At 46.3% G+C, this 25,530-nt stretch overlaps 1 protein-coding gene and 1 non-coding gene across 2 annotated transcripts in view; both read left to right on the top strand.

Moving 5' to 3' along the window:
* DAPK1 (death associated protein kinase 1) overlaps window positions 1-16,914 on the top strand; it is a 198,820-nt gene extending 181,906 nt beyond the window's left edge. Inside the window, exons 20-25 of the mRNA XM_023508301.1 lie at window positions 1,031-1,219; window positions 6,542-6,739; window positions 7,779-7,917; window positions 10,192-10,312; window positions 11,156-11,344; window positions 14,429-16,914. Coding sequence (XP_023364069.1) covers window positions 1,031-1,219; window positions 6,542-6,739; window positions 7,779-7,917; window positions 10,192-10,312; window positions 11,156-11,344; window positions 14,429-15,658 — 2,066 coding nt within the window. The 3' untranslated portion in view covers window positions 15,659-16,914. The remainder of the gene's footprint in view (window positions 1-1,030; window positions 1,220-6,541; window positions 6,740-7,778; window positions 7,918-10,191; window positions 10,313-11,155; window positions 11,345-14,428) is intronic.
* Window positions 6,394-6,455, top strand: LOC111722381. The gene has a single exon (XR_002771204.1). It is a non-coding gene; the product is annotated as a U7 small nuclear RNA (small nuclear RNA).
* Window positions 16,915-25,530: the final 8,616 nt, after the last annotated feature.

The following is a 25,530-nucleotide window of genomic DNA, read 5'->3' on the forward strand; positions in this document are numbered from 1 at the left end:
ATTCCCTTTAAACTGGCTCCCCTTTTCTTATTTACTAAAATACCTTGGTTTGAAAATGAAACACTTAAAATCCTTACCCTAAAGAAAAAACCAGCACCCCTGCCATAGTAAAAATGAATACAATGAACACAAACCATGTGATTACAGTCTGACTGCATGCTGACGGCCAGGCCCTATTATTAAAAGGGAAGATGAGCAAGTATTGGGGAGATGCTAAAATCTTAAGGCTGCAAATTGAGATTTGCTGCTAGAGTATCTGAAATGCCTTCTTGGGAACTTTAAAATGGAAAACTTGGCCAGGCGTGGTGGCCCCCAGCGCTGTGGGAAGCCGAGGTGGGTGGATTGCCTGAGCTCAGGCAGGTTGGAGACTAGTGGAAGACCAGCACGAGCCAGAGTGAGACCCCGTCTCTACAAAAAATAAAAAAAGCTGGACGTTGTGGTAAGCGCCTGTAATCCCAGCTACTTGGGGGGGCAAGATGGCAAGAGAATCGCTAAAGGAAGAAAGAAAAAAAATTTTTTTAAATTAAAATTAAAATGGAAAACTTCTGGGCTGTGTGACTCAGCATTATTTACTGCCATGGCCTACTACCGTCTAAAATCACTTTGCATCCGACATAAAACAATCCCGTGTGTTAGAGGGAGAAGCTGCCCAGCGGGAGCTAGAGGCATGAAGAAGCACAGCTGCTGTCAGAGAAACAGGAAGCCCCAGAAGGGAGGAAATCCTTGCCTTTCTCTCCTCCCACCCGCTCCAGGGCTTCCCTTTGGCTGGCCCTACGCAGAGACCAAATGGCAAGCAAGCCTGAAGACTCAGCATTTAGGGCCAGCCTCTCCGGGTGCAGAGCAGGGCAGATAATGGTCGTGGGTTGGGAAGGGAAATGCCACCGCCTCCCTGGGAATCCCTGTGCCCAGCACACTTGCGGGCACACACAACCCAGCCTGAAGCCAGAGTGCAGTGGGGACAGCCAGGCGGGAGGGAGAGCCAGGCCACTGCCCGGCACAAGGGCTCACTTGCTTCCTTTCCGACCCGCAGTCTCTGTGAGCATCAACAACCTGTACCCGGGCTGTGAGAACGTGAGCGTGCGCAGCCGCAGCATGATGTTCGAGCCCGGCCTCACCAAAGGGATGCTGGAGGTGTTTGTGGCCCCATCCCACCACCCGCACTGCTCGGCCGACGACCAGTCCACCAAGGCCATCGACATCCAGAACGCCTATTTGAATGGTATGCCCCACCTGGTCCAGGGAGGGATCTCGGATTTTCCTTTGACAGGGCTGTAACTCTTTCCCTGAAGGGAGCTTTCCTAGGCTGGCTGCCCCCGTGACCTCTGGAAGAAAATGCAAGACAAACAGATAGGCAGTGAACCAGGATTTCAGTGTGTCTGCCTGCCACCCCTAAAAGCTAAATTATTGGGGTGTCCCGAGCACCTAGCAAAGCACCTGACACACAGTAGGTACTTGATAAATGATTGTTTTATAAGCTAATAACATTTGTACATATTTATGGGGTACGGGTGATATTTTATTACAGGCATAGAATACGTAATGGTCAAGTCAGAGTATTTGGGGTGTCCTTCACTTCGAGTGGAAACATTTTACGGCCTTTATTCTAGCTACTTTCTCCTATGCCTTACATCGTTTTTAGCTACAGTCACCTGCTGTACTGCTGGACATTAGGTCCAAGTCCTTCTGTCTGACTGTATGTTTGTGCCCATTAACCACCCCCTACCCGTCCCAGCCTTGGTATCTATCATTCTACTCTCTATCTTCATAAAATCAATTCTTTTAGTTCCCACACATGAGTGTGATCATGCTGTATTTGTTTTTCTATGCCTGGCTTATTTCACTTAACATATGACCTCAGTTCCATTCATGTTGCTGCAAATGACAGGATTTCATTCATTCATTTTTTTTTCATTTTCTTTCTTTATGGCTAAGTAGTATTTCATGATGTATATATAACACATTTTCTTTATCCATTCATCCATTGACAGGCATTGGGTTCATTCCATATCTTTACTATTGTAAATCGTGCTGCAATAGACATGGAGTGTAGGCATCATTTTGCCATACTGATTTGTAGGGTTTTTATTTTTGAGACAGAGTCTCACTATGTCACCCTTGGTTGACACTATGTCAGTTTCGGTAGAGTGCCATGGTGTCATAGCTCACAGCAACCTCAACTTGGGCTTAAGCGATTCTCTTGCCTCAGCTTCCCAAGGAGCTGGGGCTACAGGCACCCGCGACAACGCCCGGCTATTTTTTTGTTGCAGTTGTCATTGTTATTTAGCAGGTCCAGGCCGGGTTCAAACCTGTCTGCCTCAGTGTATGTGGCTGGTGCCCTAATCACTGAGCTATGGGTGCCAAGCCCTGTTTGTTTTTTTCTTTGCATAAATACCTGGCAGTGGCACTGCTAGAATCTCTGATACTTTTGTTTTTAGGTTTTTGAGAAATCATACTGTTTTCTACAGTGGCCGTACTAATTCACCCTCTCACCCTTAGCAATTAAGTATCCCCTTTTCTCTGTATCCTCTCAAGTGTCTGTTAATTTTTGTCTCTCATAGTACCCAATCTAACTTGAGTAAATTGATATCTCACTGCGGTTTTGATTTGCATCTCCCTCATCATTAGTGATGTTAAGCATTTATATCTGTTGGCCTTTTGTGTGTCTTCTTTTATAAATGTCTATTCGGGTCTTTTCTCCACTTTCTAATGGGATTTTTGTTTTCCCACTGCTGAGTTATTTCAGATCCTTGTATATTCTGGATATTAATCATTTGTTAGATGAATAGTTTGGTAATATTTCCTGCCATTCAAAAGGTTGTCTCTTCATTCTGTTTCATTTGCTGTGCAGAAGCTTTTTAGTTTCATATAATCCCATTTGTCTACTTTTGTTTTTATTGCCTGCGCTTTTGAGGTTTAAACCATAATATCTTTATAAGACTAGTGTCCTAAATTGTTTCTCCTGTGTTTTCTTCTAGTAGTTCTATAATTTCAAGTCTTACATTTAAGTCTTTAATCCATCTTGAGTTGATTCTTGTTTATGCTGAGAGTCAGGGTTCAGTTTCATTCTTCTGCATAGAGATAGCCAAATTTTCCAGCACCATTTGTTGAAGAGGGTATTCTTTACCCAATTTGTGTTCTGGCACCTTTCTCAAATCAGTTGACTATAAATATATTTATTTATTTATGGGTTCTCTATTTTCTTCCATGGCTCTGTGTTTCTCTATGTGATATTACCAATGCAGTGCTGTTTGGGTTACTGTAGCTTTGCAATGTATGTTGGAAGTCAGATAGTGTGATGCTTCTAGCTTTGTTCTTTTCAGTAAGGATTGCTTTGGCTATGCAGGCTCTTTTTTGGCTCCATATAAATTCTATGTTGTTGATTTTTTTCTGTGAAACATGACTTTGGTATTTTGTTTTTGGTTTTTTCTTTTATAAGATAGGGTCTCATTCTATCACCCAGACAGGAGTGCAATAGCACAGTCATAGCTTACTGCAACCTCAAACTCCTGAGGTCAAGCAATCCTCCCACCTGAGCCTCCAGAATAGCTGGGACTACAGGTGCCCGCCAACCTATCAGCTAATTTTTTTATTTTTTTTAGAGGTGAGGATCTCATTATGTTGCCCGGGCTGGTCTTAAACTCCTGGCTTCAATGATCCTCCCACCTTGGCTTCCTAAATCACTAGGATTATAAGCGTGAGCCACAGCGCCAAGTGACATTGGTATTTTGATAGAGATTTTGTGGAATCTATAGATTGCCTTGAGCAGTATGGTTCTTTTCACAACATTAATTCTTCTGACATAGGACCATAGGATGTCTTCCCATTTCTTTGTGTCCTCTTAAATTTCTTTCATCATTATTTTATGTTTTCCCTTATAGAGGTCTTTCATCTCCTTGGTATTTCGTTTGTATGGTAGCTATTGTCAAGTGGGATTGCCTTCTTGATTTCTTTCCCAGCTAGTTCAGTATTGGTGTGTGGTTTTTATATGCTACTTTTTTTTATCCTGCAGCTTTACTTATTTATCCTGAATTTATTTATCAGATCTATGATTTTTTTTGGTGGGGTCCTTAGGTTTTCTAGGTATAAGATCATACCATCTGCAAATAGGGACAGTTTGACTTCCTCTTTTCCAATTTGGGTGCCTTTTATTTCTTTTCTTGCCTGATTGCTCTGGCGGGGACTGCTGAATAGGAGTGGCAAAAGTGAGCACTGTTGTCTTGTTCCACTTCTTAGAGGAAAGGCTTTCAGCTTTCTTATGATATCTATCTTTTTGACAAATTTCTCATTAATATCCTGAATCATCTTTCTGATTTTTCTCTATGCTCTTGTATCTCACTTCATTATCATTATTATTGTTATTATTATTTTGAACTCTTTTTCTGGGGTTTAAAAATTTCTTTTTCTTTGGAATCTTTTGCTGAAGGTCACTGCACTCCTTTGGAGATGTCTCATTTCTTTGCTTTTTCATAATTCTGTGTCCTTACATTGATGTCTGTGCATCTGGTGTAACAGTTACTCCTTCTAATTTTTTGAATTTGTTTTCATAAGGGAGAACTATTCCCTGAAGTTGTATCTATGGGGCTTGGGGTAGGGCCTTTTGGCTTTGATCCTGGGTGTGTGCAGGCAGTATAGTCCTTATATGGTTACTCTGCCTATAAATAGCATCAGTGGTGCCTGTGATAGTGGAGGCTGTGGTGAAGTTTTGCTGGGAAAAGGATGCCAGGTAGTCCAGTTATCAGACAGACCCTGGGGTGGCAGTGGTGGGCTGAGCACGCCTGTCCTTGGATCACAGGCAGCATATGCTGGCACTGGTGTTAGTGTGCCCAGGCAGGCCAATTCTTGGGCTTGTGTGCAGTAAGCTGGGCAAGTGGTTCTCAACACCCTGGACAGTGAACATGGCATGGACAATGGCAACAGCAGTGGTGGGACAGGGCTCTGGCTCCCGAGTGGTACTACAGTGGCTGCAATGGGCTGAGCAGGCCAGTGTCCACAGGTGACACGTGTGAGTGGGTGTCAGTCACGGTGGTAGAGGTACCTCAGGCCTCCAGGAGCAGTGCTCGGTGGTGGTGGACCAGCTGGGTAATGCACAGCCTTCTGGGTGTCACACCTGGGCACTGAGAGGGGATAGAGCCAGGCCCAGCAAACCTGTCCTCCGGCACCCTAGTGGTGCATGCAGGTGCTGGCTGTGGTGGGCAGGGATGGGGTGATCCACAGGCTGCCCCCCAGCAGAATGCTTGGGTGGGGGCAACAAGGCTGTGCTGCAGCACGCTTCTGCAGGGAGCACGCACTGCATGGGCTTCCAACCTGGCAGCTGCAGTTGCAGTAGCTTTGGGCGGGCAGCTCTATCTCAAGGTGGATGAAAGTGAGTACGAGTTGGGTCACTGCCGACAGCTCATACTTCAGCCCTGGTGGCAGCAGCCAGACAAGAGGTAGTTGCAGGTAGGCATATCAGTGGGGACGCTGGGCCCAAGGCAGGATGGACTCTGTGGGGGCTGGACTCTGAAATGGCACTGTGCTGTAGCTGCTTAGGACTCAGGGGATGTGCCATCGACACTGGCCTCCTAACAAACAACTTTCAGGGGGAACTAATCCATTCCTGTAAAACTAAGGCAGTTTCATGAGTGATTTGCCCCTGACCCAAACACCTCCTGTGAGGGCCCAACTCCCAACACTGCCACACTGGGATCAACTTCCAATATGAGTTTTAGTGGGGACAAACTATATACAATCATAACAAGATGTTACATAAACAGGGGAATGCTGTGGACATCACCACCCCTCCTTGGAACCCCTCTAGTGCTAAGAAAAATGATGATTGAAATTTGGCAGGGGGGGAAGGAAGGAGGATTGGTGGGCTCTCATCTAATGGGCACAGTGTAAGAGTATCAGCACACCCCCAGGTGAAGGGCTCAACAGCAATTTGAACCTTACCTTACAGACACAAACAAGGTAACCTAATCATTTGCACCCTCCTATTAATCTAAACTAAAAAATATATGTACATAAAGAAAGAAAATAAAAGAAAGACAGGCTGTTGTAGTGGGCAACTATAGTCTCAGCTACTAGGGAGGGTGAGGCAAAAGGGTTGCTTGAGCCCAAGGGTTTAAGGTTGCTGTGAGCTGTGATGACGCCACCACACTCCACCCAGGGTGACAACAGAGTGAGACTCTGTGTTCAAAAAAATAAAATAAGAAAGAAAGAAAAGAAAAGGATATTAAATATAATAGATGCCTTGTTATCTTAGTTTGGTTACAACAAATAAACATCTATATACAGAGGCAAAAGGTTATACCCCAAAGGCTAATACTGGGTACTTCTAGATAGTAGTTTCAGGCATTATTTCTACATTTTTTATGTTAACCATGTATTGCTTACATAAAGAAAAGAGTCACATAGTGTTACAGCTCTTTTAGAACTTGTCTGGCAGGTTTTCTAGTGCTCACCAAAAGACCCCTCCCCCCATATAAATAAAAAGGAAAAATAAAAGAAATTTGGTGGTGGTGTTTCAAGATGGGAATCTCCATTTTTTTCTTTTCCATAGGAGTTGGTGACTTCAGTGTGTGGGAGTTCTCTGGAAATCCTGTGTACTTCTGCTGTTATGACTATTTTGCTGCAAATGACCCCACGTCGATCCATGTCATTGTTTTTAGTCTAGAAGAACCCTATGAAATCCAGCTGAACCAAGTGATTTTCTGGCTCAGTTTCTTGAAGTCTCTCGTCCCAGTTGAAGAGCCCATAGGTGAGCTGAGCCCCTGTAGGCAAGCGAGCGTCCATCCTGTGGCTGTCCTGGAATCGCCCCCTCCCTCCAGGCTCCTGCCACTGGCACAGGCCTTACACCCTGGCCATGAGCAGGTCCTGCAGCCTGTGGCTGCTTTCTGCCAGGAGACTTCCACTCTGGGGAGCTCAGCATTCTCTGTAGGAAGATGTTGTTTCATGATTGCATGTTCCTGCCTCAAAGGCCCAATTCTGAGCACATCTCTGACAGCCATTTCTCCCTTTGTTTCTATGCTTTAGAGCTGTGATTGGTCATTTGTTGGGTGCAGATGGAAATCCCTGTTTGGGTAGCTGCTATTTTACCTAAAGAGAACAGAATCAACCAGCAGAGGGAGCTCTCCTCCATCCTTTAGGTGCACCCAGAACTGAAGAGACAGAACTGTGTCCCCTAAATGTGTTACCTTAGCTTTATCTCCTACAGGAGAGGACCAGACTTGTTTTGTTGGAATAAAGTTCTTTTGTTCTTCACATATGAGAGAACAGCCTTCCCTGGTGAAATGCAGTTCTCAGCAAGTCAGTATTGTTTTTCCCCAGAAAAACCTATAATAATAAAATAATTTGGACTTAATGCCCCTCAAGATAGTTCCATCTTTACTTCTTTCTCCTTTTTTTTGTTTTTTTTTTTTTCCTAAACACTCTCATAAGTGAGAGGCTGTGACTTGCAGACCGTTTCTCTCTGAGCCATCTTTGTGGTGCTACATTCAGAAGGCTCTCGTTGGTCTTATAAAGAGAGTCAGAGGTTAAATCTTCCTTCATCCTGCAGACAGAAGCTGTTTGGAGGAAGACCTGAGAAGCTGCCTTTTGGTCTGGGGTCAGTTCTGGTCCACTCTGAGCAACTTTCCTTGAGCCCCAGGAAATAGGCTCATCCTGTGGTTAGCTGGGCTTAGGAACTTCCAGATCTCACATCCCATGCTGGGCATGAGGCCAGCACAGCTCCCTCCCCTGGGCAAGAGAGTCAGCCAGGTAGGGCCTGCCTCCTGAAACATCTCCCTCTCTGCCCCCAGCCTTTGGCGGCAAGCTGAAGAACCCACTCCGAGTTGTCCTGGTGGCCACTCATGCCGACATCATGAACGTTCCTCGACCAGCTGGAGGCGAGTTTGGATATGACAAAGATACGTCATTGCTGAAGGAGATCAAGAACAGGTGAGGGGCGGCCACTGGGCCTCCATCCCAGGGGTAGCCTCTGACCAGGGAACTGAATCAGGGATGTGAAAAATACAACAGAAGTCCCATGAACCATAGAGAGGAATGAAAGACCTTTTTCCTCGGTTGACTTCTTTGTTGTATGGGCTGAGTATCCCTTATTCAAAATGATTAGGATCAGATGTATTCCAGATTTCATATATTTTCTTTCTTTCTTTCTTTCTTTCTTTCTTTCTTTGTTTCTTTCTTTCTTTCTTTTATAGGACACATTAAAATTTGCTTTAATACTTCTTTGGGGGAAAAAAAATCACACTTTTAGTGAATGAACAAAAAACATTTTTACAGTAGCAGTAGGCCATTATTCTTATCTACCATGCCATGAATTCATAGGGAAGAAGTTCCAGTACCTCAGGGAGGCACCTTGCCATTGAATGTGACAAAGTGTTGATTGACTTTTGAATTTGTGGGAAATAGGTTCCAGTACCTTGTATCATCACTGTTACATAGAGTCTGTTGGTTATCCTGTGTGCTATGCTGTACACCTATTATGCTATGAGCTCATGGGGAATAAACAGGTTCTTGCACCTAAAACATGGGTCCAATGGTACTCCTGTGTGCTATGTTATATGCTTTATGCCATGAATTCATAGGGAATGGGTTCCAGGAGCTCAGGCTCCTTTCCGTTGGTTCTCACAAAGTGGGCTTCTCTGGGTGGAGCAGGCTGGCGCTTCAGTTGAACCCAGGTACCTTTCTCTTTGGCTTCCTTCTTTTTCTGATCATTTTCCTTACACGTTTCAGGAAGCTATCTCAGCTCTTAGAGTGCTTAATATGCTCAATATGAACATTAATCCTCTTGGCAAGAATCTTGCCCTTAACTTGTTTGTTTACAACAATGCCAACAGCATGCTAGGTACCGTTATAGACTCTTCCAGTTTTGCCACAGTAACATTTGTGTAGGATGCCTTTTTGAACAGTACCCATTCCCTCGATGTCTACAATATCACCTTTCTTGTAGATTCCCATATATGTGGCCAAGAGAACAACTCCATGTTTTCTAAAAGGCCTAGAGAACAGGTATCGGGTGTCTCTCCTCTTTCCCTTTGTGTTTGTCATTTTGGTGGATTACTGGAAGATGGTGTCTCCCGATTTCATATATTTTCAACCTTTTGGAATATTTCTATATACATAAGGATTCAATATCCCTAATAGGAATATTCTAAATCTGAAATGTTCCAATGAGCATTTCGTTTGAGCATCATGTTGGTCCTCAGAAAGTTTTCAGCTATTGAGACAGTTGAGATTTTGGATTTTCCAGTTAGAGATGCACAACCTCTATTTTCTGTTCTCATCCATGCCGTAAACCCACATAATAGCAAATAGAAGCAAAGCGCACATGATACAAAGCAGCAGCCCTCCACCTTGGTCCGCACCTCCCAGCACCACCGCCCAGAGGTAACTTCCAGTTGTTTTAGCTTTCAGTGCTTTCCGTGATTGCCACAATAGCGCTAACCAAAATGTACGTTTCAATCCACCAGTGGGTCATGAGATACATTTAGGGGATCATGAACAACTCTTGCTTATTTTTATTTACTTTTTATGTGACCAAGCAAGTCTCCTGAGCTTTCCTTATCTCCCACCAGCCTCCTGGCTATACCTTTTATAAATGAGATGGGATGGGATGGAATAGGATAGTACAGATCAGAGTACACTTTATGCCATTTATAAAACTCATTTATCAGTGCGGGTACATATAGGGTTATGATAGGAAGTGCACATTTACGTTTGGAGTCTGTCATAAAAGTTTGACCTGCTGCTCTCTGTGATGTACTAGTGACTTGGATATTGAGTTAGTGACTTGGCACATTTACCTGTTGTTTTACTGATGTGACACATGGGCTTCTGTTAACATGTTTAGAACGTTGGTGTAACTTTTGCGTCCATAGCTCAACTCTTAGTTCCTCTGAGTCAACAGCATCCCTTCTCCCAACCAGATCAGGAGACGCTGGTATCTGTCTGAGCTGTGTGCCCATAGCTCTGTGAAAGCCTCCAGCTCCTGAGTTCATGTCGTGAAGCATGTGCCAGTTACCCTGTGCCTCTGCACGCAGCGTGATGAGGCAGAGTCTTCCAAATGGCAGGGATGGAGGGAGCTTTGCAAAGTCTCCTGAGCTTTCCTTGCCTTCCATCAGCCTCCTGGGCCAGCAGGAGCCTGGCTCCTCCATGGAAAGACCTGGTGAGGCTGATTCACCACTAAGGGGCCTCCTTTTCTTCCCATAGGTTTGGGAATGATCTTCACATTTCAAATAAGCTGTTTGTTCTGGATGCTGGGGCTTCTGGTTCAAAGGACATAAAGGTACTTCGAAATCACCTGCAAGAAATACGGAGCCAGATTGTTTCAGTAAGTATACCCTGGACAGGACCTGGACCCAAACTTTGCCCACACCACCCAGTGAGCAGGGAGTGGACGGGTATGCCCCTCACTCCCCTGTCCAGAAGGTATCGCCTCCAGTCACATCACATTCCCCCCTTCCAAAAGGCTGTACTCCTAGCAACACCAGGCTTGCTTTCCCATCAGGCTTTAGGGCTTTAGGGATTCTCAGGCAACTTCTCTCTCATGAAAACCCAGCCCATGAGCACCAGAAACCCTTACTTTCCTGTGCGGGTCACACTGTGACAGAGCGAGCAGATGGGGAGTGTCTAGTGAGTCCCGGGAGGACGCTGGTCCCAGAAACTAGTGGGTAATGATCTGGGTCTGTAGGGGATCCCAGCACATCTGCACTAGGTCTGGATTAAGGCTGCCTTCCCGAGGCAGGAGGGAGTGTGAAGATTTGGAAGCAGGCTCAGCCATGATCAGCTGCACTGAAAGTGAGGGAGAGAGTGAGTGAGGAAAGGCAGGAAGAGGGAGGAAGTGGGGAAACATCAGGAAAGGGTGAAGATTAATGAGTTGATTGAGTGATTAAGCCCATAATTCCAAGAAAATTCTTGGAAGATTCATCAAATATTTAACATAACCAATACACATTTGAAAAGCCTGTTTAAAACTTTATGATAAATAGATTCAATTTAAAACAACTCCAAAACAGTAACTGCCCCAGCCAGTACTCAGCTGTAAAAGCGCTTACTCATTCATCCAATCAGTCCCGTGCAACATGCCTGAATGAAAGGTGTCGTCATTCCCTGGGTCCTCCTCAGAGCATCCACACTGTGAGCGAGGTCACCTGTCCTGCCCCACCTGTTCTAGGTCTGCCCGCCTATGACTCACCTGTGTGAGAAAATCATCTCCACGCTGCCTTCCTGGAGGAAGCTCAATGGGCCCAACCAGCTGATGTCGCTGCAGCAGTTTGTGTATGATGTACAGGACCAGCTGAATCCCCTGGCCAGCGAGGAGGACCTCAGGCACATCGCTCAGCAACTCCACAGCACAGGCGAGGTGAGGGCGCTGCAGAATCACATCTGTCCCAAATTCCAGCTCTGGGAGGTGCTATAAGCTGGGAAGCCAGAGTGAAAATGGCCCAACTACCCATAAAATTTCCAGACATGGGACTTACATCCAGCCTCAATCACCCTCTGAACTGCTATTCCCTGTTTTCCTACCTCACTGTAGAAGCTGTCATTTTCTCTTGTCATGTTTTGTTTTTGTTTTCCAAATTCTCTTAGTGTCTGCTGCCCCGGGTGACTGGGTACCTCCTCACTCCCCCTGGGCAGCCCGAACTTCCCTGCTATTCCTGGAAACCCTCAAGATGGCTGCTTTCCAAAGTATGTGACTGTACCATCTCCAGACAGATACCAGCACAGTGGTTATGGCACCAGCCGTATACACCCAGGCTAGCGGGTTCAAAGCCAGCCCAGGCCAGCTAAACAACAATGACAACTACAACAAAAATTAGCTGGGTGTTGTGGTGGGTCCCTGTAGTCCCAGCTACTCGGGAGACTGAGGCATGAGAATCACTTAAGCCCAAGAGTTTGAGGTTGCTGTGAGCTGTGATGCCAAGACACTCTACTGAGGGCAACATAGTAACACTCTATCAAAAAAAAGAAATAAAAAATAGAAAGAAAGAAAGAAAAGGCTGCTCTAACAGAGACAATGTTTGGGGACACTAAGAGAAATAGTGCAGACACATGAAGTAATCATAATGCAAAGAACACATTTAAAAAAAAAAAAAAACCAGCCGGTGATACCTGCAGGAAATGACCCCCAAATAGGAGTCTTTCCCTGGCTGTGTTACATTCAGCCCTCTGGAGGGGTTTGGGAACTTGTTTTGATTACATCATATGCCCGTCCCCAGGAAGGGGACGGGGACAGAGCCTTTAAGTCCCTCCATGAGGTGAAATCAGGAGACAGATAAGGTACTCAGGGCCAAGAAGAGTGGATCTGAATATTAAAACTGGAAACAGCCCTGAGGTTACTGAAAGCCAGAAGCTTGCCTCTGCAGACTCGCCTGCCAGCTCTGCCTCTATGAACCATGTATTCTGGAGGCTAAACTGGAATCCAGTGACCCTGAAAACTAGATCCTTGGGCAGTGATTTTGTCAGCCTGTAAACCCCAGTTATACAGCACCTGATCTGCTGACTCCTCTAGTAATACCTTACGTGATTGAATCCCAGGAAAAAGACAGGCAAGAGATCAAAGCTTAGATTATAAGATACGGCTGGATACTAAAACGTGTTCTCTTTGTAATCCCAAACTCCTTTCCCAGTATTCCCCATTCCCTTGCATTCTAGCATTTGACCAGCGCCTTTCTAGAAGGCAGCATATAATCTGCTTTATCTGCCATCATCCCTCTCTGCCCTGAGACCTCACAGTACATGCAGACTTAAAGAAGGATGACAATGAAGGGGCGTCTATACCACATGCCCCTGCCCCGGCACCAGCCCCCCCATAGTCCTGCCTTCTTCTGGTCTCTGATCTGCAGACCACACTCCCATTTCCCCAGGAGCCCTTGTGATGTGTCCCTTCTGGTCCAGGACCACACTGCCTTTAGTTAGCTGTGTCACTTTCTCACTCTGCTCAACTAGGGGACAGCTTCTCGATCTCTGTCTTTTCTGACACTAAACAGACAGAAGTCTTTAGGAGGAAATTGCGAAGGGTGTTCCACGCAATGCCCTGTCAAATACTTCATAGATATTGGCTCCACCTTCCGGAGTTGTTCCACCTAGGCTAATTTTAAAAGAGAATCCTAGACAGAGGGCATGTGGAAGGTTGAAGCCAGGCTGTGGCTGGAAAAGTACTCCTGTTGTCCACAGACAGAGTCAGAGCCTCCGTGGGAGGAAGGAGTCCACCTTGGGTGGCCATTATCCATAGAACTAGCCCGGAACAGGAGGCAACACAGGATGTAGAACTGTTGGGTAAAGGGAAAGTTACTTCTGTTTTTAGCCACATTTTTTTTCCTTTCTACTTCTGATTTTTTAAGGAAATAGACAACCGTAAACCTGAAGTCACCACTGGTCACCATCCCCCATCTCATTGCTCTTGCCTCTTCTGGGGCTAACAGTTATCATGGCAGCCTCCCTTTCCAGATATCCAGACCTTTTAGTGTGGTTGATTAAAATTTACATAATGGAATATAACTTTCTGAATCTTTTGTGAAAAATGTAAAGACTCCATGGATCAGCGCCAGTGGCTAAGGCACCGTCCACATACACATAAGCTGGCAGGTTCAAATGTAGCCTGGGCCCGCCAATAAACAACAATGATGGCTGCAACCAAAAAATAGTCAGGTGTTGTGGCGGGTGCCTGTGGTCCCAGCTACTTGGGAGACTGAGGCAGGAGACTCACTTGAGCCCAGGAATTGGAGGTTGCTGTGAGCTATGATGCCAAAGCACTCTACCCAGGGTGACAGCTTGAGGCTCAGTCTTAAAAAAAAAAAAGTAAAGACTTCAGTAAGTTGCAAGAGTAGTACCGTGGACCCTCATTCATGGGTCCTATTCGTAAATTGACCAATTGTTTACATTTTGCTACATTTGCTGGATTCTTTTCTGTTTATTTATTTATTTTGCAGACACTGTAAGATTCCTCCCCTAAATAATTTAAGCTGCACCTCCTAAGGGGGATTATTTTCCCACCTAAGCCAGTATAATTGATCATCACACCCCCCATAGACAACATCGATACAGTACTATGATTGAATATATAGTCCTCATGCAAGAGTTTGCCATTTGTCCCAGTAATGTCTTGTACAACACTTTTCTTTACGTATGCGTTTGTTTTAGGATTCAGAATCCAGTCTAAAATCACCCACTGCATTTGGTAGCCCTTTCTCGTATTTTTTTCTTTCATTTCACTGACCTTTTGTGAAAACTCAAAGGTAGGTGTTGTCCACAATCTCTCTTCTGACACTGCCATGATGCTTTTTCGGCTTAGTGTTAAGTCTTTGAGAGTCACCCTGGGTCATCCCTCAGAACATCTGCTCAGACACTATCCCTGGGGTCAGGCCCTTTCCTGCTGAGTGGCTGGTGCACCCGGCCGGCCGGGGCTCCTTCCCTAAGCCTGACCGGCTGTCGTCCCCTCTGGCAGATCAACATCATGCAGAGTGAAACAGTCCAGGACGTGATACTCCTGGACCCCCGCTGGCTCTGCACCAACGTGCTGGGGAAGCTGCTGTCCGTGGAGACCCCGCGGGCCCTGCACCATTACCGGGGCCGCTACACCGTGGAGGACATCCAGCGCCTGGTGCCCGACAGCGACGTGGAGGAGCTGCTGCAGATCCTAGATGCCATGGACATCTGCGCCCGGGACCTGAGCAGCGGGACCATGGTGGACGTGCCCGCCCTCATCAAGACAGACAACCTGCACCGCTCCTGGGCCGACGAGGAGGATGAGATGATGGTGTACGGCGGCGTGCGCATCGTGCCGGTGGAGCACCTCACCCCCTTTCCGTGCGGCATCTTTCACAAGGTGCAGGTGAACCTGTGCCGGTGGATCCACCAGCAGAGCGCGGAGGGGGACGCAGACATCCGCCTGTGGGTGAACGGCTGCAAGGTCGCCAACCGCGGGGCCGAACTGCTGGTGCTCCTGGTCAACCATGGCCAGGGCGTGGAGGTGCAGGTGCGCGGGCTGGAGACGGAAAAGGTCAAGTGCTGCCTCCTGCTGGACTCGGTGTGCAGCACCATTGAGACCGTCATGGCCACCACTCTGCCTGGGCTGCTGACAGTGAAGCATTACCTGAGTCCCCAGCAGCTGCGGGAGCACCACGAGCCCGTCATGATCTACCAGCCGCGGGACTTCTTCCGGGCGCAGACCCTCAAGGAGACCTCCCTGACCAACACCATGGGCGGGTACAAGGAAAGCTTCAGCAGCATCATGTGCTTCGGCTGCCATGACGTCTACTCGCAGGCCAGCCTGGGCATGGACATTCACGCGTCTGACTTGAACCTCCTGACCCGGAGAAAACTGAGTCGCCTGTTGGACCCGCCCGATCCCATGGGGAAGGACTGGTGCCTTCTTGCCATGAACTTGGGCCTCCCGGACCTCGTAGCAAAGTACAACAACAGCGGGGCTCCCAAGGACTTCCTCCCCAGCCCTGTGCACGCCCTGCTGCGGGAATGGACCTCCTACCCCGAGAGCACGGTGGGCGTCCTCATGTCCAAACTGAGGGAGCTGGGCCGCCGGGATGCAGCGGACTTTCTGCTGAAGGCGTCCTCTGTGTTCAAAATCAACCTGGAGGGCAATGGCCCGGAGGCCTACGCCTCCAGCTGCAACAGCGGCACCTCCTACAATTCCATTAGCTCGGTGGTGTCCCGGTGAGGGTAGCTGTGACCTGGGCGGGGTCTCTGGACTGCAGAGCAGAGGGGTGTGGCCCTTCCTTTCACCAGAGAGGCCCAGGGCATTCCTTCCCACACCCCAGCCCGAGGGCCTCCCCTCCCTCACTCCGCCTGGCCCTCTGCCCCTGCTGCCTCCCTCCCTCTCCCACAGTCCCCTATCTGTCGACGGTCTTCTAGTTCCAGAACAGCGCAGACGCTTGACTTTGGCCATTTGGAAAGCTAGTGTAGCTCCTCAGTGTTTTGGACGCCATCTCGCCCTCCAGTACCTTGCTTTTACTGGAATTCTACTGGAATTCCTACATTTCAATGAAAATTTTTTTAGCTACTATATGGATTGTCCTTTAAAAACAGAAAAGTGCACATTTATCCAAAGTGTGTATCTCATAGACTCTTTGCTTTGTTATACCATCTCCTCAGCTTCTCTCTTTTATATTTGTAGGAGAAACTCCCCTGTACGGAATCCCACTGTATAATTTATAAACAGACACTATGTGAGTGCCTTTTGCAGAAGAGGGTGTGTTTGAAATGGTCAGAGTCAGCCAGGAGCTGTCCCCAAGGCAACGCTACCTCTCTGTCCCTGCTGTATGCTGATCACCGCCAGAGGTGCTTCACCCTGAATTTTCTCATTTTTATTCTTTCCGGCGATTTCTGTTTCGATTGGCAAGGAAAGGAGAGAAAGGGATCTTCCTCCAGGGTGATTTCATGGTCAGTGTTGTTGCTATGAGAAGACATTGTCATTTTCTTTTGTTTCCATGTCATTGTAGATGTCCGCAGGAAACTTACCAACTGTCAGCTTCATCATTCCCTCTCATCTCAGGTAGAAGGTTGACACAGTTGCAGGGTTAGGGAGAGGCCTGTAAGAATGCAGAAGGTCCCTGACTCATCACTTGTGGCAGTCCGTTGTAACTGGTGCATAGCAGATGGCTTCCACATTGAGATCCTGGTTTGATAACTTCCTGTACTTGAAGTCTCAACATAGAAAATAAAGACGGCAAGTTTTCTTCAGTGATTTTAAATTGTGATTGAGTTTTCAATTGATACGAGGGAACATGTCCTAATTCTTCTGTCCTGAGAAGCATGTGATGTTCATGTTATATAATATGTATATATACATATGCACTATGTATATACATATATATTAATACTGCTATTTTTACTTAATCTATAAGATGTCGTAAGAAAGTTTAAGTTTTTTCTTGTTTCCTTTTTTTTTTTAATAAACTGTTGCTTGTTGCATTACTTTTGTTAGTTTTTAATTCAAAGTGAGTTCTTTTTCTTTGTTGTGTTATCACTTCCATCGTCCCACATGTCTTAAGACACACCAGGCTCGGCGCCTGTGGCTCAAGCAGCTAAGGCGCCAGTCACATACACCTGACCTGGCAGGTTTGAATCCAGCCTGGGCCCACCAAACAACAATGACGGCTGCAACCAAAAAGTAAACCGGGCTTTATGGCGGGCACCTATAGTCCCAGCAACGTGGGAGGCTGAGGCAGGAGAATGGCTTGAGCCCAGGAGTTGGAGGTTGCTGTGAGCTATGATGCTATCACACTCTACTCAGGGAGACAGCTTGAGGCTCCGTCTCAAAAAAAAAAAAACAAACTATCTGAAATCCAAGAAGTCATGAAGCCTAAATGCTCAGGGGTTGAAAACACCCCATTTTATTTAGGTGATTAATTATTACTAAAACTGGGAAGTTCAAAGAGCCCAGATGATTGTCACATTTCTTCTTATTTTAAAGAAAAGAAGCCCCTTGCATGTTCCTTGGGTGAACCAAAAAGCCAAATTGAATCTTTTAGCCTGGACACTGGGGAACAGAAGAAGCTTCGCTATTTCTTTGCCAAAGTGAAGGGGCTGGTGCCATGAGCAAGAGAAAACCTATAGCAAAAGATAGGGGCAGAACTTGTTGCCCCTCTTCTAATTCAAACTACGTTGGAAGTTCATTTTGTTCACCCAAATTCTCCACAAGAAATATGATTGACTTTTATAGTGAGAAGAGAAATAGTAATGAATAAAATTAACAACGACATAGAGCAATACCCAGAACGGGTTACACCGAAATACAAATGTTGGTAGCTTTAAGGAGTGGAATGTCCTTTTCTTAACTCCTCCTCTAAGTGTTGGCCTCATTCTCTCCTACATGAAAGGAGCTTCGTATTGCAGGGTTATGGCAGAGGGGAGCTAAAAGCAGGGGCCTGGGGCTCCCCTCTTGCAGCATCTGCATGTAAAACTCCAGAGGTGAACTCTGATTGGACCACTTGGGTCTCGTAGCTGTCCCTGTACAAATGTCAACAGCTTCAGAGACAGTTACTAGCACTGGGCTCTTCCCAGGGACCCTGAGTGGATGTTGGGGGGTAGCAGTTCTCTCCTAGAAGGAGGTGCTGGTAACAGAAGAAGGGGATGGGGGTAGGGTACTGGGCAGAGACAGGCAAAGCGTCTCAAGAGTGTTCCTGCACCTGATCATATGGTGACAGGGCCTCTGGGTTCCAAAGATGTTGCAGTCATACTCAGGAACCATTACAACCCAAACGTCAAGAGCTTAAGGATCACTGAGCTCACTGCCCCATCCTGGGAAATGCCGTGGAGGCATTGCATGGCGCAGACTGGGGTCTTGTGTACCAGAGACTGGTCAGGCTGAAACTGGCAAAGCCCCACCTGTGTAGCCAGCACTGTCCCCTGGAGGAGGGAAGAAACCAGACAGTAGCTCCTGTGGCCACCATGAGAATCAAAAGATGCAAGGTCTAGGGAGCCTGAAAGAAAAGCCTTTCAGGCATTTCAAGGACCCTTTCTCTTGGAATTGCTCAAACGTCCTCAGGCCACATGTTCCTCATCACCCTTGGGCTGTGGTATGGCTGCTCCTGGGTATCAAGTCCCATCTTGGGTCACCCTGGGGTGTCTGAGGTCTCCAGTATGGACAAAAGCATCCCAAGGACACAAAGCCTCTATGGTGTAGTAGTCTTGAGGGCATTTGTGAGACTTTCAGTGGCCTCAGAATCTGGATTCTCACCCATTCTAAACAGAATCAGATCTCTGGGGGGAATTGTGGTGGTCTTTTCTGTCAAAAGGGGTTCACAAGGCCAAGTGCAGGACTCACAGAAATCATGAGAGTACATTTGGCCTATCCATCCATGCCCACAGTCCATACCAGTCTTACAGATCCTGAAAAGCCACTCCAAACAATAGGGCCAGGCTGCCTATTTATGCACAAAGGCCTGCCGGATGCCAGCCAGGCTGTCCAAGCCAGAGGGCACTCAGGACATCTGAGCCTAGAAGCTGAAGGCTTTCATTAAGGGTAAAAAGATGGTTTCAGTTCTGCAGGATAAAAGTGTTCCTGAGACGAATTAATCACGGTTGCACAGTGGTGTGAACATGTTTAATGCCACTGACCTGGGCAGTTTCAATGGTTAAAATGGTAAGTTTTGTGTTATGTACTTTTTGTAATTTTTGTATAGGGGTAAAAGGTAAAGCTGGACTCTAAAAATGTCCAGGTAACAACAAAGCTGGCAGAGTAATGGACAAGGCTACCCACTGTATTTAGAGCAGCCCAGCAAAGCTGAGTCCCCCCAAAGGGGGGATTAAAAAGTGCAGCTTGCCTTTTGAAAGAATTTGGGACTTGGGATTTAAAAAAACAAATCCTTTAAAGCGTTCATATAGGGGAAGAGAGAGTTTTCTTTGGCTTCTCTGTTTACAGTTAATTTTTTTTTTTCTGATTTGAATTCATCCCCGGGATGGTACCATAGTCTTTGCAGGACTTTGGATTCTTGAGGACTTACTCAGCCCATGCTGTTTAGAAGGCTGTTTAGGAGGAGTGAATAGCAAGCTCCGTTTCATCATTCCCCAGAGGGTTGTTGAGCACCTATGATGTTGCCAGCCCCATGCTGGTGACAGGGACACAGAGCCAGGTTCAGGTGTTCCCCGGCTCACCATCCAGGCCCCAGGGCTCAGCTCCACAGCTGCCTGAGGAAGTTGCTCTCGAGGCTATTTCCACAGATTGTGGCTGGGCTTTCTTGAGGGTGAGGTCAGACGTTATCATTGAAACCAAAAGTCACATGCTGATGAGAGACTGGACGTCCCAAACTCCACAGCTTCCAGATGTGGGCCAAGGAGAAGGACAGGTTTGTCTGCCCCAGCTACACACTCTGGCCAAAGAGTGTGGACCAAGGGCGCCCTGAAAGGAGGTTTTTAAGGAGCAGTTAGTCCCCTTCCACCTCCTCTGGGCAGAAAGGAAGCCCAGGAAATGCCCCCAGCAAAGAGCTGCTAATCTCTTCCAGGAACAAATTCTTGTTGTTTGTTTTTTTGTTTTGCTTTGAGATGAGCCTCACTTTGTTGCCCAGGCTAGAGTGCTTTGGCATCAGCCTAGCTCATGGCAACCTCAGAGTCCTGGGCTGAAGTGATCCTCCTGCCTCAGCCTCCCAGCTAGCTGGGACTACAGGTGCCCACCACAATGCACAGCTAGTGTTCCTATTTTTGGTAGAGATGGGGTCTTGCTCTTTATCAGTCTGGTCTCAAACTCTTGAGCTCAAACACTGGCCTTGGCCTCCCAGAATTCTGAGATTACAGGCTTGAGCGCCTGCACCATCCAGGAACAAATTCTCAACCTGTGTGGGTGTAGAGGGGATTGGGAAGAGGTCCTTGGGGACCCTGGGCTGGTCCTAAGCTGTTCCTGTCACCATCACTTTCTGGGGAGGGGTCAAGTAAGGGTGGCCTGGCAGGTGCCCTGGGCTGTGCCTCCGGCCCATGGAATCCTCGTCTGGGTACAGAGAAGCAGCTCAGATAAGCTGGGGGTGGATGCGATCACTTTTCCCACTGGAGTCACAGACTTTCACAACAAAGATCTTTTTCGTTGTTGTTGTTTATTTTTGATTATTATATTGTCTCCAATAGTAACTTTGTACATTGATGCATTTATGAGGTTCAATGTACTGTTTGGATATACAATGTGAAATGCTTACAGTGAACTAAGTAACATATCCATCACAATTGTACTCATTTCTTAATAGTTTTGAAATATACCATTGCATCATACACATTAGGTGAGGTCCCCTCAAATGCCCTCCCTCCTCCCAGATCTTCTCTCTCCTCCCTCTCCTCTTCCCTTCTACTTTCTGGACTATAGTTATGTTTTGCCATTCATATGAATGTGTAGGTTATTGTATATTGATTTCATAGTAGTATTGAGTACATTGGATACTTTTCTTTCCATTCTTGAGATACTTAACGAAGAAGAATATGTTCCAGTTCCATCCGGGTAAACATAAAAGATGTGAAGTCTCCATCTTTTTTATGGCTGCCTAGTATTCCATGGTGTCCATATACCACAATTTGTTAAATCCATTCATGGGTCAATGGGCACTTGGGATATTTCCATGTCTTGGCTATTATGAATTGAGCTGCAATCAACATTCTCGTGCAAATGTCAGAACTAAGATCTTGAAGATGGTTTGGTTCTACCACCCTCTTTGGGGGCAGGAAGCAAAGACATTCAAAGATGTAGAAGGGATCCCACAGTTCAGTCATGGACCATTCAGACTGTCAGGCCATCTGACCACCACTGAGGACCCTTTATACTGCTCTGCTAAGTATTCATATTATACTGCTATGAAACACTCAGGTATTGTTACCTACTGTTAATACAGCCAGGATAAACATCTTCATGCACATTTCATTCTGTATTTTGAACTGGGCATGAAATACATGTGTTTTTGATTTTTGGTACAAAACAATTCAAATCCAAGGAGAGAAAACATCTATTATGTTTGAGCAAAACAATAACACTGTGTTGCTATCTGCTTTTCTACTTTCCTAGAAAATGATTATTTTATTAACTGCTAATAAAACTTAGGATAATTTTTCTACATTATTTCAATTTAGATTTTATAATAGTAATCTCTCAGCTTAATGCTAAAACTGCACTATGCAGTCAAGGGAAGAGGCTCCTCCTTACAGATGTCTCTCTCTTCTAGTTTCCAGAAGTAAATATTTATTAAATGAGAAAAGTCACATTCACATGGCCCTTAGGATAGTCAGGGGAGGCTCCTGAAGACTAGATTCTGCTCTTTATTTATTTATTTATTGAGACAGAGTCTATGTTGCCCTTGGTAGAGTGCCATAGCATCCCAGCTCACAGCAACCTAAAACTCTTCAGCTTAAATGATTCTCTTGCCTCAGCCTCCCAAGTGGCTGGGACTATAGGTGCCCACCACAACACCTGTCTACATTTTGGTTGTAGTTGTCATTGCTATTTTAGCAGGCTCGGGCTGGGTTTGAACCCACCAGCTGCAGTATACGTGGCTGGTGGCCTCACCCACTGAACCTATAGACCCTGAGCCCTAGATTCTGCTTTAACACTTTTTTTTTTTTTCAGAGACAGAGTCTCACTCTGTCACCCTCAGTAGAGTGCTGTTGTATCACAGCTCACGGCAACCTCCAACTCCTGGGCTCAGGTGATTCTCTTGCCTCAGCCTCCCGAGTAACTGGGGCTACAGGCACCTGCCAAACACCTGGCTAATTTTTGTTGTAGTTTGTCTGGGGTCAGGTTCGAACTGACCACCTTCGGTATATGGGGCTGGCGCCCTACCCCCTGAGCCACAGCTGCCGCCCTGTCTTAACACTTTGACACTCCTAGGTCCCACCCTGCCGCCAAGGACTGAGAGAGTCAATAGCTTAACCTATGGCTGGCTTGGGGGCAGTACATATCTGTTAGAAAGTTGATGTAGAAGGCAGGGACTCTATTTCAGAGATTAGAAAAACTGTGGATAATACAATGAATCAAAGATTGAAATACAAGAAGAAAATGATAGATTCCTGGATTAGCAAATGCTGAATTGATTAATCAAGGATATGTTTGTGTGTGTGTGTCTGAAGCATGTCCAAAAGTCTTTGTACAGTTTAAGCTTCACTAACTCCAGAAAAATAAGTGCTCAAATTTATCCCCAAGATCACTTGAAGTTATAAAGTTTATTTTCTACTTAGTTTTATAGATATTTAATAACAAATTTTAGTTTTAATTATTTGAACCAACCCCTCTGATAGGGAATAAAAAAGGCTGACTTTAAAACAAAAAGTTTGCTATCAACCTTCTTAAAACTAAATAAATGCAAAAGAACTGTAGGTTTCATAGCATGTTTAATGTAAGGCAAAAGCATTCTGTAGATAACACGGATGTGACAATGTGTGTGATCCTGAGACTATAAACGTCTGGAACAAGCAGAAATTCCAGGCAATATTGCAGACCGAAAAGGTCCAAGTTAAGGATTTGCACATAATAGGGGCTCAGGTAATATCTGGATGATGGATGAAAAAAAGAGAAAATTTCTCTGAGGCAAATATGTTTTATGAAAAAGGGTAAAGTTGGAAAAAGGGATGGGGGACCAGGGGGCCCAGGAGGGGTGGAGGGATTTGCTGGGCTGTTGGCGGCAGGGGCAGGGTATTGGCCAAACCCTCCTGCTGTCCCCTTCTCAACTTCAGAAACTCTCTGTGATTCCTCTGTGCTCTGTTCGGCAGGCCTGGGACTATATACACATAAGCCCTGGCACCCTGAGCTCTCAATATCTTCAGCCAGCATAGCTATTGAGAAAATGGAGAATATTCTCATTTATCCCCATACTAATATGGAATTATGGCAGAGCGTATGCTCAACCATGTTCAATCTGGATCCCCAGTTCATCTTTCTGTGGGTCTTGGCATTGAACTTTACTTGTTCTACTTCGCGATGACATCAGTGATACCAACAACCTGGGATGGTAAAGATGACAGAAACATAAGGAACACCCAAGAGAGCTTCTTCATCGCTGTTTCCCATTTCTACCCCCACGTTTCAAAATGAGCTGGTCGGTCTGGAGATTAGGAGACCATGACTCTCATAGAGGACGAGGTGGGGCAGGGCTCGGGGCTCAGGAGGACTAAGGTCCCACCTCAGGCTCACAGGCTGCCTGTCTGGGTGTAGTGGAAGGTTCCAGGATAAAATCCCACATACAGTGAGGTTGTGGTCCTGGGTTGGCACACTTAGAGAGCGTGGGTTCTCTGAAGGAGAACGGGCTCCTCACACTTGATGGAGAGTCACAGAACCAGGGCAGGTGTCACTGGACGAGACCTTCCTTCATGGAGAGCATTGTCCAGAGTTTCCAAGCTCTGTCCCCAGGATACAGGTCCTCTCCTGAGGGAGCAGATGTGACTGCTGGATTCTGACTGTGTCCTTTTTGAGCACAGGACCTCTGAGAAGATCAGGTGGGGATTTCACACACAATTCCCCTTTGAGCTATTCAAAGAAGGACAAATTGGAAATATTTCATCACTTTTAAAAATTGACAGAAGAAAATAATAGTCTATTAATTAAAATAAATAATCACATTATTTGTGGATAAAGAGTGCCTGCACTTCCTAGAGCAGTGGTTCTCAACCTTCCTAATGCCGTTACCCTTTAATACAGTTTCTGTGTGACCCACAAGTTGAGAACTGCTGTCCTAGAGAGGGGAGTGAGAGGAGTGGGTCCCAGCCTCAGGGAAAAGCCCAGAAGATAGGGAGTGGTGGAAGGAGAAGAGGTAAGGAAGGTTCTGCCAACTGACCTGAGCTCTCCAAGGGGGAGCCTTCCTGTTCCTTCTGTGAGGTTCCAGGTTCCTGATCTCTGAGGAAGTCACTTGCTAGATACAGTCTCTCTGGGAAAAGGGCCCTCAGAGGGGGCGCTCCCGGGAAGACAACATGACCCGAGACACTTCTCAGAGTTCCTGCTCTGCTCACTGTGGCCCCGGGTGTTACCCAGTAGGTGACCATGAGAGGTGGTGAGGGGGGACCCCTAGGCTGGAGTCAGAATCCTGTGTCCTGACTCTGGGTAAGTCCTCCGACATCCCAGGAGCTCAGCTTCCTCTCCGAGGTAACCCCTGCTGCTGCCTGTGCTGCACCTGGTGGGTTTGAGCATCCCGTGGGATAATGAGCGTGAAAGTCCTTTATAAATGAGGCCACACCCACACGTGAATCTTGTTAAGGTTACTGTTGACATTTGACCTTGTCTGCTGGTTTGGGGGCTATCAGAGTTTACTACACCAAGGGTCTCCCGTGAAGGGATTCCTGTGATCCTGACACTTTCACCTTTCTCCCCTCTTGCCCCATCTCCTGGTTTCCCAGGTCGGAGGAGGTACCGGAGGGAAGCAGAGGAGGAGAGGACAATGCTTTCCATGCTCACGAGGTGATTAATCTTCCCCTCTCTTTCCTGGTCCCTTTTCAAAGCATCTTCTATGCATGTCAGGGATTCAGGGAACCCTGGCTTCGTCATAGGAATCTGTAGTCCTGGGAAGGGGTAAGGGTACTGTGGTTTCGTGGGTGGGGGCAAGGTGGGGGTACAGGCTTAAGGTGCCCCCACCCTAGCTAGGCCAGCAGGCCCTCCTTTCCATGTTCTAGTCCCTGCCTTATTTACCCTGGGTAAATGTCTTTCCTCTCCTCCTGTTATAACACAGCAGTGTCCTCCCCTATCTACAGCCCACCCTCTTCTTGGATCCTGGTTTCTTCTCCAACATCTCACAGACCTAATAGCATCCATTGAAAGGACGACATTCTTAATAAGTTATCTAGTGGAAAAAAATAAACTACTTAACAGAAAGAAGAAAGAAAAAATCAGTCATTGTTTAATTAACCATTTGTGACTTGACCTGTTGTCTTTAAGATTAACCACCTGTGACTCCTCTAAGATTTCATTTTTAGAGTATGTTTTAAAAACTGAAAAGATAGGAAAGTAGTCCTCCCCAGTTTCTGCCAGACCACATTCCAAAGAAACTGATAAGCCAGCCTACCAGAGAAGAAGTAAGGGGGAAAGGAAAAACAAATGCAGTCTCTTGCTATTAATTGACAATAGCTATTCTTTTTTTT

The sequence above is a fragment of the Otolemur garnettii genome, unplaced genomic scaffold (assembly GCF_000181295.1).
Source record: "Otolemur garnettii isolate 467f Iridium unplaced genomic scaffold, OtoGar3 scaffold00243, whole genome shotgun sequence".
NCBI classification, from domain to species: domain Eukaryota; kingdom Metazoa; phylum Chordata; class Mammalia; order Primates; family Galagidae; genus Otolemur; species Otolemur garnettii.